Source organism: Saccopteryx leptura, chromosome 5 (assembly GCF_036850995.1).
Source record: "Saccopteryx leptura isolate mSacLep1 chromosome 5, mSacLep1_pri_phased_curated, whole genome shotgun sequence".
Taxonomy (NCBI): domain Eukaryota; kingdom Metazoa; phylum Chordata; class Mammalia; order Chiroptera; family Emballonuridae; genus Saccopteryx; species Saccopteryx leptura.
Genome location: NC_089507.1, coordinates 178,754,476 through 178,776,057, shown reverse-complemented (window position 1 = coordinate 178,776,057; position 21,582 = coordinate 178,754,476). Strand labels below are relative to the sequence as shown.

At 46.9% G+C, this 21,582-nt stretch overlaps 1 protein-coding gene across 2 annotated transcripts in view; it reads left to right on the top strand.

Moving 5' to 3' along the window:
• SLC24A3 (solute carrier family 24 member 3) overlaps positions 1-21,582 on the top strand; it is a 641,322-nt gene that overhangs the window by 598,391 nt on the left and 21,349 nt on the right. For both annotated transcript variants that reach the window (XM_066387038.1, XM_066387037.1), the window contains 6 exons: positions 3,000-3,133; positions 4,903-5,063; positions 6,357-6,627; positions 15,101-15,267; positions 18,293-18,407; positions 20,575-20,687. In XM_066387038.1, coding sequence (XP_066243135.1) covers positions 3,000-3,133; positions 4,903-5,063; positions 6,357-6,627; positions 15,101-15,267; positions 18,293-18,407; positions 20,575-20,687 — 961 coding nt within the window. The remainder of the gene's footprint in view (positions 1-2,999; positions 3,134-4,902; positions 5,064-6,356; positions 6,628-15,100; positions 15,268-18,292; positions 18,408-20,574; positions 20,688-21,582) is intronic.

Genomic DNA, 21,582 nt, shown 5'->3' with positions numbered 1-21,582 from the left:
GTGAGCCCTGGCTGTGGATCCTACCCGTCACCCACTAGCAGTGGGACCTTGACCAGTTATGCAGCCATTTGGAATCTCGGCTTTGTCTTCTAGAAAACAGGGTTAATTATACTCCCTACCTCAGAGGTTTTTGTAAGGATGGGATGTGACATCATAGTTACTAACTAATGTCTGGTTTCAAAGAAGTTCATAATACTATATACAGTATTATTATCTTATTATCCAAATCCAAAGAAATGTATGGCGGAGTTATACTTTAAAACCACAACCTTGTGCCAGTCAGTATCTCTATGTGGAAAATGGACTCTGGGTCCAGGTGACACTGTCCTCCTGCCCAGCTCTAAGGCTAGGGCGAGGCACGTGTGTTGAGTCTAGAAAGCGAGGAGATCTCTTCATTGAGAAGAATGTTGAATATATACAAAAGTCAATAGAACAGTGCAACAATTTTCAGCTGGTGCACTGTAAGAATTTTTTTTTTATTAAGTGAGAGGAGGGGAGGCAGAGAGACAGACTCCCACAAGAGCCCCAACTGAGATCCACCTAGCAAGCCCACTACGGGCTGATGCTCTGCCCATCTGGGGCATTGCTCCATTGCTTGGCAACCGAGCTATTTTAGTGCCTGAGCCCAGGCCATGGAGCCATCCTCAGCACCAGGGGCCAACTCGCTCCAATCTAGCCATGGCTGCAGGAGGTGAGGGGGAGAGAGGGAAAGAAGGGGGAGAGGGGGAGAGAAGCAGATGGTCACTTCTCCTGTGTGGCCTGATGAGGAATCAAACCTGGGACTTCAACACACTGGGCTGACACTCTGCCACTAATCCAAGGCCACAGGAATTTTTAAAACATGCACTACCTGACTATGGTATTTAGTCAGGAGCACTGACCTATTTTCCCTTTGACTGTCTGATAAAAAAATGACAACAGCCAACACAATTGCTATCTGATGTGACTGAATCAAAATCCTACCTATGTTTTTGTCAGATCAGCAAGAAATATAGTTTTTGGTGTGCCGAGAGGTGGAAAATCGCTGCACTAGTGCGATGAATTTCATGTGCCCATCACCAGCCCAACTGCTGTCCACCCAGGGTCGCTCCGTCCAGACCCCTGTTCATCTCCCTCCCTTTATATCATTTGAAGTCCCAGATATCAGGTCAAGTCATCGATAAAATTCTCAGTATATATCTCTAAAAGGGCTCGTTTTTAACATAGCATTATTATTACCACACCTAAAATTAATGCTAATTCTTCAATATAATTGAATATTGAATCAGTGCTCAAATTTTCAATCAACCCATAAATGTCATTCTTACAGGTTTATTCTAGTCCTATAAATATCATAAAAATTAAAAAATCCAAATGAATTTCACTCACTGGAATTAGTGGCTCCATATTTTATGTCTCCTTTAATCTATACATTTCCCCTTCCGTATATTTTTTTCTTTCAATTTATTCTTCAACAAAGTTTGGCTGTTTGCTCCACAGAGTTTTGCACCATGGGGCAATTGTTGTGTTGGGATACAGTGTGGCCTGCTTCTCTGACCTCTGTGTTTCCTATGTGTCAGCCACAGGTTTGATTCAGGTTAGCCTGTGTCCCGAATGCTGGTGAATTCACGCATCGACATGCACGTTGATGTCTCCCGTTTCTTTGTAATGCTGCCAGGCACCAAGGCTCAACATGTGGGTCCATTATTCCCTTAGAGTTGCAGAGTAGTCATTTTTGCACAGTATTTCCTGTCTCTTATAAACCCTGAGCACCCCCCAGGATGGGCCTGCCCCACTTGCCTTTTCACAGCCCACTGTCACTTTGGACTAGTTTTCTGTTCTCCCAAATGCAGTTTAGGAAGAACCTTGCGTTCCCAGGAGCACAGGGAATGCTCATAGAAGAGAAGTCCCAGTCATAGAGGGCCCCTCTCTCCATACTACAATGGTTGGCATGTCCCGTAGCCCGCCCACCCAGAGCTGTGCCAACTGAAGAACAGGCATAGGGGATGGTGGGGAGGGACTCCCGAGAGCCTCTCGTCTGGAGCAGTAAAGGGGACGAGGAAGAGATGCTTGTGTGGTGAAGCACAGCTCGAGTGGCCTGCCCCCCGGCAATTTAGTCCCCGTGCATGGCTGCCATTCCTGTGGGAGGCCAGAGACCAGGCTGGTGTGACACCTTAAGGGGGTGTCCCATGGCCAGTGAGTTACCGACGCCGTTAGGTCTTTGAGTGGGAGGAAAGTGGCCGTGGCCACAGTGCCTTGGAAGCCCTGCCGACTGGCTTTGCCCTGGGGCTTCTCTAGGACCCCTCTCTGGGCTTCTTCTAATACTAAAGGTGAAGGTACCAGAGCATTTACCTGCCAAATCATCCTAGGAACCTGTACAAGCTTCTTCCTTTCCAATACATGTATAAGAAGCTCTGCATAATGTTATCCCTTGATTGTTCTAGAGAATCATAGCCCAAGAACCCCTCAGACCTGTAATTATGACATAAGAGTAACAGAGATTCACAGGACGCAACCTGTGACCTCAGGAAAGCAAGGACAGACAAAAACTGAGCCAGCCTATAACACACAGAACACGACACACCGGGTAGCAGTGTGGATGAGACCCCTTCTCCTTTCCCACCAAGTGTGTCCTTGACAACAAAGGCCCTGGAGACGTGGCGCAGAGAAGTAGACTCAGCCCGTCCCACTGAGTCTCATCGCCGCTCTTCCATGCACAGACAGACTCCAGGTCGGGCAGCTCAACGCCAGAGGTTCCCCCATTGGCAGTGGAGAGGCTGGAAAGAAAGCAGTGTGTCACTATGTAATGTTGGTTTTACTTTCACATACCATGTATCCTTAAATTGGAAAATAGGACAGGTCATATATAATGGGAACTGGGATGCCAAGATAGTAACAATAATAACTTAAGGTGTGGGGCCCCCCACAATGCGTCCAGACTACAGGGACACGCGGTGGAAGTTGGGGAATGGAGGAGCAGCAAATGCTGATGGACTGTCTTTGCCTATTCCTTCGCTCAGGTATAACACTTGCATACATCACTGCTTTGAGAGGAGAGCGAAAGGCGCCGGGAACATGGTCAATGGCTTGGCCAACAATGCTGAAATTGACGACAGCAGCAACTGTGACGCAACTGTGGTGCTACTCAAGAAAGGTAACCAAGGAGAACCTGTGTCCAGGAAGTAAGTGCTGGGAAGCCAGCCCGGCGTCCTCACCCGTGGCCACACCTGCCTGCCGAGCTGGCCTGGAGAGGGCGCTGCTCTCTACAGGAGAGAGGGTTCCACCCCCCTCCCTCCCTTTGGCTCACCATGGGACTGTCTCCTACCTGGTGATGAGACAACTCAGAGAACCCGTGCAAGTTCTTGGGCAAAACATTTGCTGGGAGTGATTCAGGGAAATGAGGACAGGACGGTAGAGAGAAAGACCATGGGTTTGGAGGTATTTATTCTGTCACATTTTGGCTGTGTGACCTTGAAACAAGTTACTTAACCACTCTGAGCTTCAGTTTTCCCTTCTGCAATATAAGGATAATTTTTGTAATGAGTAAAGGAGATAAAGTATGTAACATGCTTTATTAATGATAGCTGTTATTAGTATATTATTATATCCAAATTCATTTCCGGGCTACATTACCTTAGCTATCAAGCTGCAAAATGACAGAATTGCCTGTTTTTTCAAAGGAATTCTTATATTTAATAGATTCTTGTTAAGCAGTTGATATACTTAGAGAAATAACATAGTGCTCTCTAATAAATAATATTCTTTCATGGAGGAACACAAAAATTATCATTTACTTTTGCCTAGAATGTGTTTCATATTTTATTTACTTTTTTTTGTTAACTTTCCCCTTGAAATGTATGGGCTTATTTCTTCTTGGTCCTATATGGTTGCTTTATAGGAAAAGCAAAAAGAAGCTAGAAAATCTATTGGTAGTTTTCAAATATATGTCTGAGTTTTTGATCTGTGGGTAATTATTAGAATTTTGAAATTAATTATTTGGTAAACTTTCTAATTAAATGTATGCTTAACTAAAGCTTAAGATTATTCAGTGCATCCCACATAATGATTTTCTTAAGTTCTTTTCTCTTCTGGGTAGTTTATAACCATAAAAGGAATACTTTTAAGGAGGCGAAGAGAGCTCCCTAATATTAGTGTTTCCAGAGACTATCTCATGGTTTCGTGGCTTGGCCACAGGAGTGACCGCTAAGAAGCCTATGGCCAGGTCCGTGAGCTATGTGCTCATTTGTACATTCCTAGAGAGGAGGCTTGGAACTTGGTGAAACTTTTTCCAGCAAATTGTTACACAAGATTTGCCCTAAGCCCTTTCTGGGCCTTGGGCCTCTGTAATGTGACCACTCCCGACCTGTCCTCTTGTCAGCCCTGTGTATAGGCTGGGCTACAGCAACGTGTGTGTGTGTGTGTGTGTGTGTGTGTGTGTGTGTGTGTGTGTGTGTGTGTGTTTCCCACCTTGTCCTTCATGTAACACTAAAGTCACTTTGGCAGCTTTTAACCTCTCAGTAGGAACATTGTTAACATTTAAAGGGCATAAAAGGTCACTAAGGATTATAGGGATCTTTCCTAGGCCCCAGATCTGAGTGATGGAAAATATATCCTGTGAGGAAAAGGAGGAATTCATGTCTGGTACCACTCATTCTTTGTATGTCAGTGAGTGATGCTCAAATTGTTTCATTATGTCGAAAAAGCATTATAGATGAGCCCCTAAAAGCAGACTTTGGCTCTTCCCTAAATTTTGCTCACTACAACCCTCCCTGGATGGATGGATGGATGGATGGATGGATGGATGGATGGATGGAAGGGCAGATGGGAGGAAGAAGGAAGACAAAGGAAGGGAAGGGAGACTGAAGGAATATCTCTTACGTACTCCTAGCCTCAATATTTTTATTATGTGTTTAATCTCCCTAGCCAATTTCCACCGCAAAGCTTCAGTGATCATGGTGGACGAGCTGCTGTCGGCCTACCCACACCAGCTGTCTTTCTCTGAGGCTGGCCTTCGAATCATGATCACCAGCCACTTTCCCCCCAAGACCAGACTCTCCATGGCCAGCCGCATGTTGATCAATGAGGTACCTGGGAAAACAGACTCCATCTGCCCCTGGACGGGGGTGGGAAACTGGGAAGGAGAGAGAGTTTCCTGGTCCGAAAGCAGCAGCACCTAACTCAACATTTAACACAATAATATTCTTCAGCCATTTCCAAACATCACTACTCGCCGGCCAGCTGTGCAGCCTGGTCCTTGCCCTCCCTCCTCATGTTCACAGGCATGGTCCAGCTCCCAGTTTTACACAGTGGTGGGATTCGGCAGGTTCGCGCTGTTCAGGCAGAACTGATACCTAATTTTTTGTTGAGTTTGGCGAACCAGTTGTTAAAATGGCACTTAAAATCAGGTTCTCTCTAGGAGGGTACCTGGGCAGCTGCCCAATGTGGAAATCACAAATTTACATTTCTTGCTCTTTTTTAACATTCACCTGCACAACAGCATATTCTAAGCGCCTGTAGTAATGTTCATTCTGTCCATAGGTGAAAAAAAGTGCAAGCAAGGATGCCAATTCAAGAAGCATTATAGAAGTATCTTAAATAACAGTTTTATTGTTTTTTGTCAGGTACTATTTAATATTTTTCATTGTTATTTTAAAACTCTTCTAATCTAGTTGTGTGTACCTCTTTTATTGTTCTTATTTAAGTATTAAATGCATGAAATAATAAACTACCTTTTGGTTTATTATTTGCCTGTACTACTTAAAATGGTCATTAGGCAGAGAACCAGTTGTTAAATTATTTGAATCCCACCACTGGTTATACGGGAAAAAAGCTCCTGTCCTTTTCTATGCACCTTTTTCTTCTTCCATTTGAATGGAGCTCTCTAATGTGAACATGCACAGGAGTAGTTGTCTATCAAAGTTGCTTTAGTTTAGACTAATGCTGAGCCTCTGACCTGAAATTTCCTGTGTATTCCTCTCTCTGGAGTGGCAACCTCCTCGGCACACTAGTCCAAACATATTTGTGTGACTTTCTCACATATGGACCACGAGGTTCCTAAAATCTGGAGGAGAAAGGTAACACCACAGTGCACAGAGAGTCAAGAACCTTAATAGGAAAGAGGTGTGCCCGTGAGACATAGGAACTTCCCTCTAAAGTGATTGGCAAGGTCCAGTAGGTCATGAAAGGTTAGCCCTTCTTCCCAGAGGAGGTCTTCTGAGTTGGTCATGACTCTGTGGAATCCCTTAGGACTTAACTGAAGAGTGGTCTGAAAGCATTTCTTTGTCAGCTGCCTGGAAGAGGTCCCAATAGCTGGTACTTTAAGTGTAGGGATTTCCCGTCCCACTGACCATGGTAAGAATGTGTCTTTCTCCTTCCAGAGACAAAGACTGATAAACAGCAGGGCTTACACCAATGGAGAATCCGAGGTGGCCATCAAAATCCCAATTAAGCACACTGTGGAGAATGGGACAGGGCCCAGCAGCGCCCCAGACAGGGGCGTGAATGGGACCCAGAGGGACGAGGTGGTTGCCGAGGCTGGCAATGAGACAGAGAATGAAAACGAGGACAATGAGAACAATGAGAATGACGAGGAGGAAGAGGAGGATGAGGAGGATGACGAAGGACCTTACACGCCATTCGACCTGCCTTGTAAGCGGTCCCCTGTCTGGGCTAGGGTCGGGGTTTTATTAGGGCCACTGAGTGGATGCCCTTAACTCTGATGACCTTTCTGCCATTTATTTCAAAGAACTCTCTATATATGAACATAGATATATTTATATTAACATCTGCAGTGGGCAAGATTATTGTTGAGTGTCCAAAGATGACCAGGATGGCGACATGTGTTCATTGGTTGCAATGTGGGCTCTTGGACCAAATTTATAACTTTATAATTTAGCTGTCTGGCAGAACCTTTTGGTGCTAAGGAGGAAATGCACATGACCCATGTTAGCAAAACAGTCTGGGCTCACGAGAAGAGGTACTCGCCCACCCTCTCAATCCCTGTGACAGTCAGCACAGGGCTCTCTTGTCAAGGCCGGCCCTGGGGGACACGTGCTGCCTGCTCAGTTGGCCTCCATTTTTCTTCTTACTTCCTGCCCCTCCCCCTGACTTGGGCCCCTCCTTCCCAGGACCTGCTGTTTCCAGAGCGGGCACAGCAGATGCATACCTGGGCACAAAGCACTCTGGCCCACCTAACTCCCGCAGAGTGGGGCTGGCTAGGCAGCCCCTGTGGGGCCTCGAAGGGGAGGACAGGGCTTGTCAGAGCTTTTTTTTTTTCTTTTTTTTTTTTTATTCATTTTAGAGAGGAGAGGGAGAGACAGAGGGAGAGAGAGAGAGGAGAGACAGAGAGAGAGAAGGGGGGAGGAGCTGGAAGCATCTACTCCCATATGTGCCTTGACCAGGCAAGCCTAGGGTTTCAAACCGGCAACCTCAGCATTTCCAGGTCGACGCTTTATCCACTGTGCCACCACAGGTCAGGCTGTCAGAGCTTTTAGGGCTCCCGCCACCAGGGTGGTGTCCTTCTGTCCTGACTGCTACCTCCAATAAAGACCAGACCATTCCAGTGACCTGGCTCCTCCACCATCACCACCCATTAGTGGAACAGGTGGACTAAGGCCAAAGAATTCTGCCTGTTTTCTAGACTTTCCGGAAGCTTCCGACCGTTTCAGGAAAGCGTGCGCTGGTTCGGTTCATTTTCAATGTCAAGTGAATGTCAAGACTTAATTAACGTGGGTACTTCTCCAGGAAGTTTGTAGGAGGACTTTAAATTCTGAGGAAGTGTTGCTTCATCCACCTGAAAGGCCTTTTAATGGTGCGACAGGGGTGTGGAGTGTCAAAGTCCCATTTCATTTTTGGATGCAAGGTCGCCAAGCCAGAGTTAAATCATTATTTCTTACGAGGTAATCTTGATAGAAAATAGCACACTGGGTATTTATCCATTTTACCACCTGTTGCTGTATTCCTTGGCAACCTTCTTCCCTATCAAGCAAGACAAAAACAGTTTAAGGATTAAATGACCAGACACTCCGCTCCTCCCTTGTAAACTTTTGTGTTCATTTTCTTCAGCCGCACGGCAGCTTGCCACATGTTTGGCAGCTTGAAACAACACCTGTTGAGTAGCTCCCAGCTCTGTGGGTCAGAAGTCTGGCACAGCCTGCCTTGGGCTTGCAGGCATTCGCGGGCCAAGATGGAGGAGTGGGCAGGGCGGTTGTCTTTCTCAGAGGCCCTGCAAGAACCACGCTCAGGTTGCTGGCAGATGTCGGTCCCTTGCAATTGCATGGCTGAGTCCTGCTGCCTGCTGGCTGTGAGCCAGGGTCTGCTCACTGCTCCCCAGGGCCACCCACATCCTCGTCACACGGTCCTTCCATCTGCAAGCGAGCAACAGTGTGTCGGGTCCTTGTCACCCTTCTCTCCCGGGCTGCACCTTCTGCTGGTGATAGATGCTAACCTCGCCACCTGGAGGTCAGCTCTGCCATAGAGCCCAGCACAGTCACGAGAGGCAGGGAATCCTGAGGTCCCACCTCTCGAACTCTCCCTCCCCCCAGCCCTTGTTTCAGGACCCACCACCAGCAGCTCATAACCAAGCTCCAGAAAGCTCATTTCGCTACAGTCGTTCACTGATGAACGAGGCAGTGAGGCCAGGTGCTGTGCTGGCCTCCCTGAGCCCCAAGCACCGCTCCAGACAGACAACTAGAGACCCGTGGCCTGGCTCCCAAATGTGACCTCATTACTGAGTGGGACAGAGGCTCCCCTTAAGATCACTTATTCCATATTTCTCACCTGGATGAGGTGAATGGCAGACCTCCTGTGAGGTTGGGAGGTAGCTCCTTGTTGCTGAAATAACTGTGCAGTGAGAAGCGCCAGGGCTCCCAGCGCATGTCCCCTGCCTCAGGCCACAGCAGGCGGGGCTGCAGGTGCGGGCTCAGAGCCCCCGCCCAGGCGCCTGCGTGTCTCAGAAGCACAGGCCCAAAGGAGGAAGGCTGCTGCGTGGTCCTGCCACCTACAGGGCCCTGCTTCACCCTGGGGCCCCAAGCTGCTGGGACAGGAAACAGAATCCCAAGTTCCCTTAACCGGCCCTTCTCACGGGGCTTCCCCGAAAAAATGCAGGTCCTGATTCAGGAGATCAGGGTGGGCCCTGAGATTCATTGCTAATAAGCCCTCAGGTGAGGCCAGTGCTGTGGGTCTCTGGCCACCCCGGGGATAGTGAGAGGCTGGAGGCCCGGAGTCACTGCGGAGACCTTCACGGTTCCTCTGAGACTTGGGGGAGCCTGATTCAGAGCCTCTGAAGTGGAGAATGGGCTTGTCTCATTACGGCCCCCAGTGCCCTCCGCCTGCTGCTGAGAACTCTCAAACCTGGACTCAGGAACTAACTCTCTCTGAGGTTCGGGCTGTGCCTGTGCCCAGCCGGCCCTCAGTGGGCAGGCCGGCCTCCTGGCAGCGGAAGCGGGCAGGAGGTGCCTCCGGCCAGCAGAGGGCACTGGCGGAGTCAGAAGGACAGCCTGGGAGCCCCAAGTCAGGCTGCTTTCACACTAAGTCCCTTTGGCCTGAAAAAGGCCATCCAACACAATGAACACATTTTTCACTCTTGTAACAGTCGTGCAAGGGCAGAGGTGGATTAAGGTTGGTTGAGGCCCTGGACACAGAAGAAAATATTGGGTCCCTTACATTAGAAAAAAGTGTCAAGTTGGTATGTTGCGGGGCCCTTCAGAAGTACACCAAAATAAATGTTTTTGTAGGTGGAATTATTTTTTATTTTCTCTGTATATTTTATTTTAAAACAGTGTACATTTTAATTGCCTATATAACTGAAACAAACTTACATATTTAGCTCTAGGTCTAAATACTGAGCAATGACTCTTTCTCCATCCAATAGAATTAAACTTTCTAAGCAGTTTAATAAGGACTGTAACTTGGGAACAGGTCCTTTGCTTTCTAGAGCAGCCATGCTGAATGGGACCCTCAGAGCCCCTGCATCACATCCCTGCTTCACCTGCCATTTGCTGGCTGACGTTCTAGAACTCTCGTAATCCCTTGTACACCGGGTCGCGTGCAGGGGGTTGTGTTTTCTTAGACTGCTGCTGCGTGCACAGCACCTGGGGCGCAGAGGGGCACAGTGCACAGGGGGCCTGCAGCGACTGCTAAATTAACGAATAAACCATCCCAGGGGCTCTATTTAGACCACATGGCAACGGAACAAAAGATGGAAACATGCCAAGAAATGCTGTTGACTCAAAGGGAAAGAAAACTAATTTTACCCCTTTATTCAGAAATGGAAATTTAGCTGAAATGTGAACAATCCTTATCTGACTGCTCCTGCTCCTCAGAATCATTGAAAACACACATTTCTGCATCACTTGGTTTATTCAAGGAATTATATTTGTTATGTTACATTTAAAGGTATAGTCCAGGTGATACTCATTGAATCTCTGCTTCAAGTTTGTTGTTGTTACAATGGAACTGTAAGTCCAAGAAAGCATCAATAGCATTTTGGAAGACAGTAAAAACTGTTTTCAAAATATAATGTCCTCCGAGTGTGAAGTCAAAATATATTCAGCTGAGAGACAAAACTCATTGCTGTAACTTATACTGCTTGAAACTTTACCTACTTAATATCATTGTCTAAATTCTGGCAATCATAAACTCTGACTTCATTTTTTCTTATTGTTTTGATTTTCTAAAGAATGACAAATAGCCAGATTGAACTCATTTCTCTTCTCATTCGTGTATTTCCTTGTAACTTTGATTGGGTGTGCATCTTGAACCAAACCAAATCTCTCCCCTTGTGAGGGCATCTGGAAGACTGGACAGCTAGTGAGGGGGTGCCAAGTCCCAGATGGATGAGTGAGTCCCCACTACACTGCAGGATTTAGAAACATACAGACTTCCAGGATACATTTGGAATCAGAGATCTGGCCATATTCTGGGTTCTGAAGTATTTGAAAACCCCTCACAACACAACTCTTAGTCTTCCTGCTTTGTAATCCAACCAAACAGTCTCAATGTGCTCATCACCTACTTACAGTGGTGGGATTTAGCCGGTTCACACCGGTTCGGGAGAGCCGATAACATTTTTTGTTGAGTTTGGTGAACCGGTTGTTAAAATGGCACTTATAATCAGGGTTCTCTCTAAGGTGGGCGCCTGGGCAGCCACCCAATGTGGAAATCAGAAATTTACATTCCTTACTCTTTTTTAGCATTCATCTGTGCAACAGCAAATTATAAGCGCCATAGGTGAAAAAACTATTCAATTACAAGTGAGGACACCAATCAAGAAGCAACATTGAAATATCTTAAATAATAGTTTTATTGTTTTTGTCAGGTATTATTTAATATTTTTTTGTTAATATTTTTAAACTCATAACAATCTAGTTGTGTGTACTTCTTTTATTGTTCTTATTTAAGTATGAAATGCATGAAATAATAACCTACCTTTTGGTATATCATTTTTTTATACTTTAAAACAGTCATTAGGTCAGAGAACCTGTTGTTAAATTACTTGAATCCCACCACTGCTCACTTCCTCAACCCAGATCCAAAATCTAGCAAGATGTGTAGCTGCTAATAGGAAAACCTTGCTTTATTCTGCACCTGTAAGTAGGATACCTTTAGATTCTAAAAATAATAATAATAATTTTCTTTGGTTTGTCTGATTTGCTTGTTCATAGTAATGCTATTCATGTTAACATTATTAATAAGTATGGAGCATGTGATTCATGCCTGCACTGTTCTTGACATTCAAAGTAGGGGTTGAACAGCCTGGTGCAAACACTCTTCTTGTAGAGTTTATATTCTAATTGGGGACAATTTAAAACAAATGAGGAAATAAACCCAATCGTTTCACCCAGAAAGTGTTTCCTATGAAGCAAATAAATGCAAGTGATGGAAAAAACGAAGTAGGGTCAATGGGGGTTTTACTTCGTTTGGGTGATCTGAGGGGTCAGCTGACATTGGAGCTGTGAGGTGACCTGCTTAACATACTCAGCCCCATGAAGATGGAGGCAGAGGGAACTAACTGCACGTGCAATGCCCTGAGGAACAGAGAGGCTTGAGAGCCCAGAACAGAAAGATAGCTGAGGCAGGGGAGTATGTAAGTAGGGAGAGAGGTAGGCAGGAGCCTTGTTACAGAGCCTTGTCAGCCATGATGGGGAGATATGGTTTTTCTCTTAGGGCAGTGGAAGCCAGTAGAAGGTTCTAGAACAGTTTGTATTTTTGTTTGTTTGTTTTGTATTTTTCTGAAGTTGGAAACGGGGAGGCAGTCAGACAGACTCCCGCATGCGCCCAACCGGGATCCACCCGGCATGCCCACCAGGAGGCGATGCTCTGCCCATCTGAGGCGTTGCTCTGTTGCAACCAGAGCCATTCTAGCGCCTGAGGCAGAGGCCACTGAGCCGTCCCCAGCACCCGGGCCAACTTTGCTCCACTGGAGCCTCGGTTGCAGGAGGGGAAGAGAGAGACAGAGAGGAAGGAGAGGGGGAGGGGTGGAGAAGCAGATGGGCGCTTCTTCTGTGTGCCCTGGCCGGGAATCGAACCCGGGACTCCTGCACGCCAGGCCGATGCTCTACCACTGAGCCAACTGGCCAGGGCCCAGTTTGTTTTTTGATACTCGCCTCTAGCTTCTGATGTGAGCAATGGAGGTGGGGCAAGTGTAGGAGCAATGAATCCCCTTAGGAAGCCAGGTCTTGAGCCAGGTTAGATGGAGGATGTGACCTAGGGAGAGGCCAGGGGGTTGAGCATGCCTGGGGCAGGTTGCCAGGGTTGCTGAGAGGGCTGAAAGAAGGGGCAGAGTCAAGAATGATTCTGAGGATTTGGACTCACCAACTTGCAAATGTATGTTGTCCCCGGCCCATCCTAATAGCCCATACAATTCTGCCAGCTGCTCTGTGAGCGCAGTGTTGCTGTAGCCACATTTTACAGATGAGAAAACTGAGGCTTAGGGACTTAAGTAACTGAGACACTTGCCTGACAAAGCAGGCACTGGACCCAACGCCATCTGGTGAGTGAGCTGCACTCGTCCCTTAGGGACCACCCTGCCGTGCCACCTGAGGGAGACCAGGGAGCCAAAAGTAATGTTGTATAACTTTACTCTGTAGTTTTAAGAAACTATTTGGAAACTGACAAGAAATATAATGAAATAAGTGCTGGATACTGGTATAAAATTATGAAATAAAGTTTGTTAAACATTTCATTAGTCACTGTTCAAAATGTAATTTTAAAAAGATACCTTTTTAACTCTGGTGGAAATATTGAATGCTATAATTAGTTTAGAAAACTCTTTGGCAGTTTCTTATAAAGTTAAGTAAACACCCACCCTATGACTCAGCAGTTCTACTCCTGGGTCTTTGCCCAAGAGAAATAAAACATACCCAAAAAGACATGCACAAGAATGCTCAGAGGTTTTCAAATGCTTCAGAATCCAGAATTACGTTAGCTATAATACCTGAAAACTTGCAACAACCCAAATTGCCATCCACAGGAGAATGGGTAAGCACACTCTGGTGCAGGGGTCCTCAAACTTTTTACACAGGGGGCCAGTTCACTGTCCCTCAGACCGTTGGAGGGCCGGACTATAAAAAAAACTATGAACAAATCCCTATGCACACTGCACATATCTTATTTTAAAGTAAAAATAACAAAACGGGAACAAATACAATATTTAAAATAAAGAACAAGTAAATTTAAATCAACAAACTGACCAGTATTTCAATGGGAACTACGCTCCTCTCACTGACCACCAATGAAAGAGGTGCCCCTTCTGGAAGTGCAGCGGGGGCCGGATAAATGGCCTCAGGGGGCCGCTTGCGGCCCGCGGGCCGTAGTTTGGGGACCCCTGCTCTGGTGTGTGCACGGGGTGGGATACTTGAGAGCGGTTAGAAGGGGTGAAATACTGACACATGAACCAATCACAAACACACACAAACATGTTGAATAAAAGAAGGTAGATACAAAAATATACAATGTGGTTTTATTTGTTTGAAGTTGATGAATATAAAAAATTAGTCCTGGCCAGTAGCTCAATTGGTTAGAGTGTCCTGATACATAAAGGTTGCGGGCTCGATCCTTGGTCAGGGCACATACAGTATTAGATCAATATTTCTGTCTCTCTCTCTCTTCCTCTCTCTAAACTCAATAAATAAATTTTTTAAAAAAGAAAAAATTACTCTGTGGTGGTGGCAGGTGGGAGGCTGACTAGAGAGAGGCATAGGGAACCTTTTGGAAGAGGAGAGCAGGATTGAAGAAGGGAACACATATGTGTATGCATAGTTTTTCCCAGACGTGACTTAGCACGTAAGCAGGATGGCAATAAAGGCCAAAGGAGACTAATGTGTTTTTCAGATCTAAGGCCACAAGGAGCTCATGATCATGTAGTCACTGAAATAAGCATGCATGGGAAGTCTGAATTGTAGCACTCGGACCGCACAGAGATGGTAGGATCAGGTCATCACGGACAAAGCTGGCCTCTTACCCATGGCAGCAGGTAGTTAGAGAAATAGAAAGCAACTATTAATTTGCAATTCCGTATCAGTTTGGGATACAAACATTCAAAACGTAGTGTTTTGACAACCTTGAGAGCTTTCAAATAATCTTTCAAGATTTCAGTGTGCTTGACAGGCGATGCTGAGCAATTCCACTAGATGGCGCTGTGACCACTGGTGCCTTATAATCTGGAAAGCTATAGTGACCTATCTGCCCATGGGGAGAACAGACAGCAGAGGCCGACTGGTGGTCTTCCTAGCAACCCCTCCCCAAACTTCTACCCCATACACTTCCCCCACCCCTTTGCGTCCTGAGAATCTTCCTCATCCACCTGGCCCCATTTGCAAAGCCATCCCCCCAGCCTGGTATTGTTGGGAATGACTCATCTTTTCCTTTTGGAAACCTAACGAGCAGGTGGGCAGCAGATAAGGTTTTTGTTTTCCTGCTTGGCTTTGTACACCAGATTTTGTTGGTAGTGGAAAGCCATTTGAATCTTTTGGGGAAGGAGCAACATAGTAAGGTTTCTTCCACAGGCCATCAGTTACAGTTTAAATGTCCGGGGAAAGGTATCCCCAGGGCAGGTGACAGCAGAGAAATGAAGCTAACTAGTTTTATTGTTGCTGTTGTTTTGCCTTTTTTATTTTCTCAGCTGGAAAACTGGAAACAGTGAAGTGGGCGTTCACCTGGCCACTGAGCTTTCTCTTATACTTCACTGTACCCAACTGCAACAAGCCCCGCTGGGAGAAGTGGTTCATGGTGACGTTTGCTTCCTCCACGCTGTGGATTGCAGCCTTCTCCTACGTGATGGTATGGATGGTGAGTGCCTCAAGGGTCCCATGGCAGCACTAGATCTCTCCAGAGAGAAAGACACATTCAACCAGAAGGGAATATAGCATGGGGTTTCAGCCTAGTAACTGTATCAGTCAGCTATTGCAGGCAAAAGGCTGCCAAACAAAACACTTCTAAACTCAGTGGTTTAGAATCATAAGCATTCATCCTCTGGTTCACATGTCTGCAGGTTGACTGTGGTTGCATTAGTCTCAGCAGGCTCTGACTGAGCAGCTCTGCTTCAAGCCACAGCGTAGCTACTTTTGATTCAGACAGCAGGTTGGCTTTGTGTCTGCTCCATGAGTTTGTTTGCCCATTCTCCTGGACTAGTGGCTGCCTGGGGAATGCTCTTCTCACGGTAAGTCATTGGAATGCACCAGGGAAAATGGAAACACAAGGTGCCTCGTCGGGCCTTGGCTGTGACTGCCACACACGTGCATCAGCTCTATCGACATCACTGAAGAAGGAGAAGTATTCTCCACCTGTCCCGGTGGGAAGGCCAGCATAGGCATAAGGTAAAGGGCATGGAAGGAAATATGAGGAATTGGAGAGTGATAATCCATCTGTCAGAGTCGCTTTCCCTATCTCAGTCTCAGTTTCTTCAGCCAGAAATTGAGTTCATGATTCAAGGATTGGCCTTGATGGGGGGGCCAGAAGAGCTTCTGCCTCCAAAGCCATGTAGGAAATTCAGCCCCTCCCCCCCCCTCACCCAGGACGTATTGCCTGTGTATGCCTGCACTTTTTCGCCAGGAAGTAAACCTAATTCATTAGAACTGGAGTTGGGCAGAAATTAAAAGCTATGACAAAATTATGCAAATCTGAATTAATCATGCTTGAGTGTTAGGCAGGAATACAATATAGAAATTCTGGAGAATTAAATTCAAGAGCTAAAAGAAAGGTTCTGAAGAGATTGTTTCGGAGGCAGTAAATTTGTAAATTTGACACAAATCAAATCATAATTATCCCTTACCTTCTACATCACAAACTGGTAACCTTTTTTTCAACCCAGATCTCAAAGGCACAGATTTCTCCCTCATTCTGTATTCATTAACATTTTTGTTTGCTATATTCACTGGCTGCCGTCTCTGGTCTAAGTGTGGGGACTAGTGCTGGTGTCCCTGACTTCCAGGGGCTCGATGGTTTTCACTCCAGTCTACTAATATGCAAACGCATTGCCCCACCTGAGGGTCACCCTCCTCCTGTTTGCCTCCTGCTCTGGTGGGGATTCGGTTCGAAACTTCCTAAGAAATGGCAGGGAAAAGGGAGGAAACAAGGGAGGCAGGAAACATGGCCAGCCACCTGGGGGATCAGTTCCCAGAACTCCAGACTCGGCCGCAAGCATCACAGTAACCCCAGCAGGCCGTAGGCAGCAGCTTGGTTCCCACCAAACCCAGCAAGCCAAACCTGAGTCCCGTGGGACCCAGCTGAAGGCTGTTAGAAAGGAAAACAAGGTTGGGCCCCGATGCTGGTGGCTCCGTTTCCCAAAGCCTCCTCAGAACAACAAACAGAATGCTGTGTGTCGCTGCCTCTCACTTTCCTCCCGGGAGAGAAGGAGGCAGAGAGCCCTGCCCCCCCCCACCCCCCAGCTTCAAGTCAGCACTGAATGCAAACGAGGTGCGCTCTCTGGTTTGGAAGGGGGCAAGCCAGGCATCTCAATGGATCTAACTTCCCCCGAACCTTTGGACTGGGAAGGAGCAACTATGCCTCTGGAGGAAGTCAGGGTGTCGTATAGAGGTTTCCCGCTCAGCTGCTGGCCCGGAGGAGCTGTGAGAAGGTGCTGCTTGCAGCATGTGGTTTGCATTTCTTGTAGCTTTATAGAAAGTGAGGTGAAGCAACTTTCTAAAATGACCGGCTTATCTCAACTCTTGCAAGTTATCCTCTCCAAAGCCAGCGTATAGGGAGTTGGTCTCTTTCCCACTCACCCTTCTGGCCGCTGCCTGCCTGCCACCCCCATCATGATATCTCACCAACTGCTTTCCTCTCAGTTTTACCAGCTGCAGTTGAGGGCAAGAATCTGCGTGATGGAAGCACTGACTCAAGCTGACTCCCATGTAGGTAGAGGTGCTGCCCGTGAGATGAGCCTGCCTGCCAGGGTGGGAAGGCCCTCTCTCTGCCACTGACGAGCACGTGTGCCTTGGGCAGTGCCTCGCTTTCTTATTTGAAGAATGGAGATGATAGCACCGACTCCATAGGGTTGTTGTGAGAACTACATCAGTTAAAACCCATGAACGGGCCTGACCTGTGGTGGCGCAGTGGATAAAGCGTCGACCTGGAAATGCTGAGGTCGCCGGTTCGAAACCCTGGGCTTGCCTGGTCAAGGCACATATGGGAGTTGATGCTTCCAGCTCCTCCCCACCTTCTCTCTCTGTCTCTCTCTCCTCTCTCTCTCTCCCTCTCTGTCTCTCTCTCTCCTCTCTAAAAAAAACAAAAACAAAAAAACAACCCATGAACGTCACTTAGCACAGTGCCTGAGTACTCAATAAACATACGCAGTATGGGCGGAAGACCACGTTGACCAAGGTGATGTTAGCGAGCCCCAAGGGGAGGAGGGAGGGAATCACCGCCTGTGGCTTTTCCTGCAAGACTGGATGGTGGGAGTTCCCATTATGCAGCTCGGGACTTGGGTGCTCCGATTCCCAGTGCAGCACAGCGTGGCAGTCACGTACTCCAGGTTTCCCAGGCCACCCTGAGTTTAAGTATTCTGTCCCGATATTGACTTTTCCCAGAAACTGTTTTCCTTCTCTCAGGCCACCAGCCCCACCCAAAAGGAACAAGTGAAAAAGGCCAATCTTTGATTGGAAAACATGGGCCCCGTAAGTGCACACTGGTCTCCTGGCCTGCAGCCCCAGTCAGGTCCAGGAGACCTCTACCCCTTCTGTCTTCACAGAGCGTGGACGCTGCCCCCTGAGAGACCGCCCAGATTGCAGCCTTTTCTGCTTGATGCTCAAAGGAGTCACGGGCAGGGAGGGATGGAGCCTGCCCTCAGCTCACCACCTCTTCCTATTTCTTCCAGGTCACAATCATTGGTTACACTCTGGGGATTCCTGACGTCATCATGGGGATCACCTTCCTGGCAGCCGGAACCAGTGTGCCCGACTGCATGGCCAGCCTCATTGTGGCCAGACAAGGTGGGCTCTCCCGGGGCATGGGGTAGGGCAGGGGTCCCCAAACTTTTTACACCGGGGGCCAGTTCACTGTCCCTCAGACTGTTGGAGGGCCGGACTATAAAAAAAAACTATGAACAAATCCCTGTGCACACTGCACATATCTTATTTTAAAGTAAGAAAAAAAAAGGGAACAAATACAATATTTAAAATAAAGAACAAATACATTTAAATCAACAAACTGACCAGTATTTCAATGGGAACTATGGGCCTGCTTTTGGCTAATGAGATGGTCAATGTGCTCCTCTCACTGACCACCAATGAAAGAGGTGCCCCTTCTGGAAGTGCGGCGGGGGCCAGATAAATGGCCTCAGGGGACCGCATGTGGCCCGTGGGCCGTAGTTTGGGGACCCCTGAGGTAGGGGGAGGAAAGAAGGTCTCTCAGCAAGAGGTGTGGAAGGACGGGTGTCCACTGACAACAACTGGGACTTCACCCCAGCTGGGAAGATGCAATGGGTGAATTCAGTGCCGTGATGGTCAGCAGGCTTTTTGGCACCAGCAGGACAGGGAAGTAAGCCACAAAGCCCACCCTTGAGAACAGCAGAGATGTTTTCTAGGTAAACCTTCCCTCTGCTTCTGGAGCTCCTATTGCCATTTTCTATTATTAAACATAGTAATAAACATAATGACAGCTAACCTTTACTGAGCGCCAAACAGTGAGCAAAGCAATTTTGGCACATTATCTTATATACCTTAAACCAGTGGTCGTCAACCTGGTCCCTATCGCCCACTAGTGGGTGTTCCAGCTTTCATGGTGGGTGGTAGCAGAGCAACCAAAGTATAAATAAAAAGATAGATTTAACTATAGTAAGTTGTTTTATAAAGATTTATTCTGCCAAACTTAGCAAAAATCCAACATAAAGTACTTGGTAAGTAATTATTATTATATGCTTTCACTTGCTGTAACTCTGCTTTATAAATTTTATAAAGTAAAGTTACTTCCCTACTTTATACATCACCATTACTGTGTCACCGGTGGGCGGTTAGGAAATTTTACTACTTAACAGAGATACAAAAGTGGGCGGTAGGTATAAAAAGGTTGACTGCCATTGCCTTAAACGGTTCTGTGAGTTAGGGACCATTACACACCCATTTTATGGGTAAGTAAACTGAGGCTAAAGAGGACAGACCCCATAACCTAAGGTTTACCCAGCTGCAGGAACCCTCAAGGTGGCAGTTGCCACAGGTCACCCTTCAGTGTGTGACCGACCTTCCCCTTCTTCAAAACCAAGGTCACAGTTTACCATCCCAGATGGTTGCCCTCCAGATGGCTATGCCCCTCCCCAGTACCCCCCTAACTTACAGGCCTGACCTGTGCTAGAGGACTTTTGTTTTCCACAAAAAGTGTAGCTGTGACATTGAACATAATGTCCTCTACAAGTCCTCACAAAAGTCTACTTACTGGTTGCATTGTTTTCCTTCCTATTTCGCAGTGGTTTAGAAGAATTGAATACAGTGAAATGCAGGTGGGTGGTGATACTGAGATGTAAGGCTGGTGAGATCATGAGACACTTCCTAAACGTGTTGAGTCTATTCCTTTCTATCAGGTTGTATCAGGATCTTTTGGACTCATATTTGGTTTTCTGAATCACATTTAACCAGTGATCATATTTGAAGTGAAGGTCAAGAATTAAAGAATGTGTATTGTATTTTATTCTATTGAAAATATATATTCTGTTCTAATGACTATAAAGCTTATAGTCAATATCATTCTATCGCAGCGATTTTCAGAATTTTTAAAACATGCACTACCTGGCTATTTAGTCAGGGGTGCTGACCTCTTTTCCCCTAGATTTTCAAATAAAATAAAAAGTGACAAGAGCCAACACAACAATAGCCATCTGATGTGAAGGTATCAAAATTATACCTATTTTTTTATCAAGCTGGCAAAAAATAAAACATCTTTCGGAGTGCTGCAGAATTCTAGCAGTTACTTTATGTGCACCATGAGATGAAAGGGTTGAAAATGGCTGCTCTGTAGCAGTGGCCTGGGAGAGAACCAGATATGTGAGCTCACAGCCTGTCAGCTAGGTCTCTGGCTGTCAGACCGAAGGCTCGGGAGAGTCCCCCATTGGGCCCCGCACTCCCCTGGGATCACTGCCCTCACTCGAGTGACCTCTTGTCCTTGTAGGCATGGGGGACATGGCCGTGTCCAACTCCATCGGGAGCAACGTGTTTGACATCCTGATCGGCCTCGGTCTCCCCTGGGCCCTGCAGACTCTGGCTGTGGATTACGGATCCTACGTAAGTGGTTTTTCTCCATGGCTTCTCCTTCAATCCAAGGCTACGTGGACTCTGTTTTTAGGGGCCTTGGCCACTGTGACTTGGTCTCAAGGCAAGGAGGTGTGGAAATACTAATGTTGAGGAGGAAACAAATTTCTCCCATCAAAGTCCTTCCAGAGTCAGGCTTGTGGGAACATTCAGGACTCAAGAGCAGGGTTGGAAAACTTTTTCTGTGAAACAACAGAGAGTCAACACTTCAGGCTTCTGGCCAGACGGTCTCTGTCCTGTTTCCTCAGCTTGCTGCTGTAGCCTGAGAAGCCGTAGACGACACGGAAATGAAAGAGGGTGGCTGTTTAAGTACAACTTTATTAATAGAAGCTGAAATTTGAATTTCATGTAATTTCCACATGTCATGATATATTATGATTCTTTCCTTTCTTTCCAACCATTTAAAAATGTGAAAACCATTCTTGACTCGTGGGCTATGCAAGTCCAGGCAGCGAGCCAGATTCGGCCCAGGAGCCGTCATCTGCCAACCCCTTCTCAAGTGTATTTGTTTTATATGCAAAATATTTTTATTTGTGAAAGAAGGGACACAAACACAAAATCCCCTGTCTGCTAGGGCTCTGGCGACTGCCAGCCCTCCTGCGATGTCCTCCGTGCAGTCTGTCTCTCAAGGGTAAGCTGACCATGGCTTCAGGTGGCTTTGCAGGCGGTGACACGGTGGTCCCGGCAGACTTTAGTGCTCTTCCCCAGCTTGCCAAAATATTCCCCCTCTGCTACTGGAAACCTCTGCCCTAGACACTGTTCAGCAACCGAGGAGGAAGCTGTAATGAGAGATTTCTTCTTGTACTGGAAAGAAACCGTATCATGCCTCTGAAGTCTGGTGCCCTGCCTGGGCTCAGCGCTTCTCTGA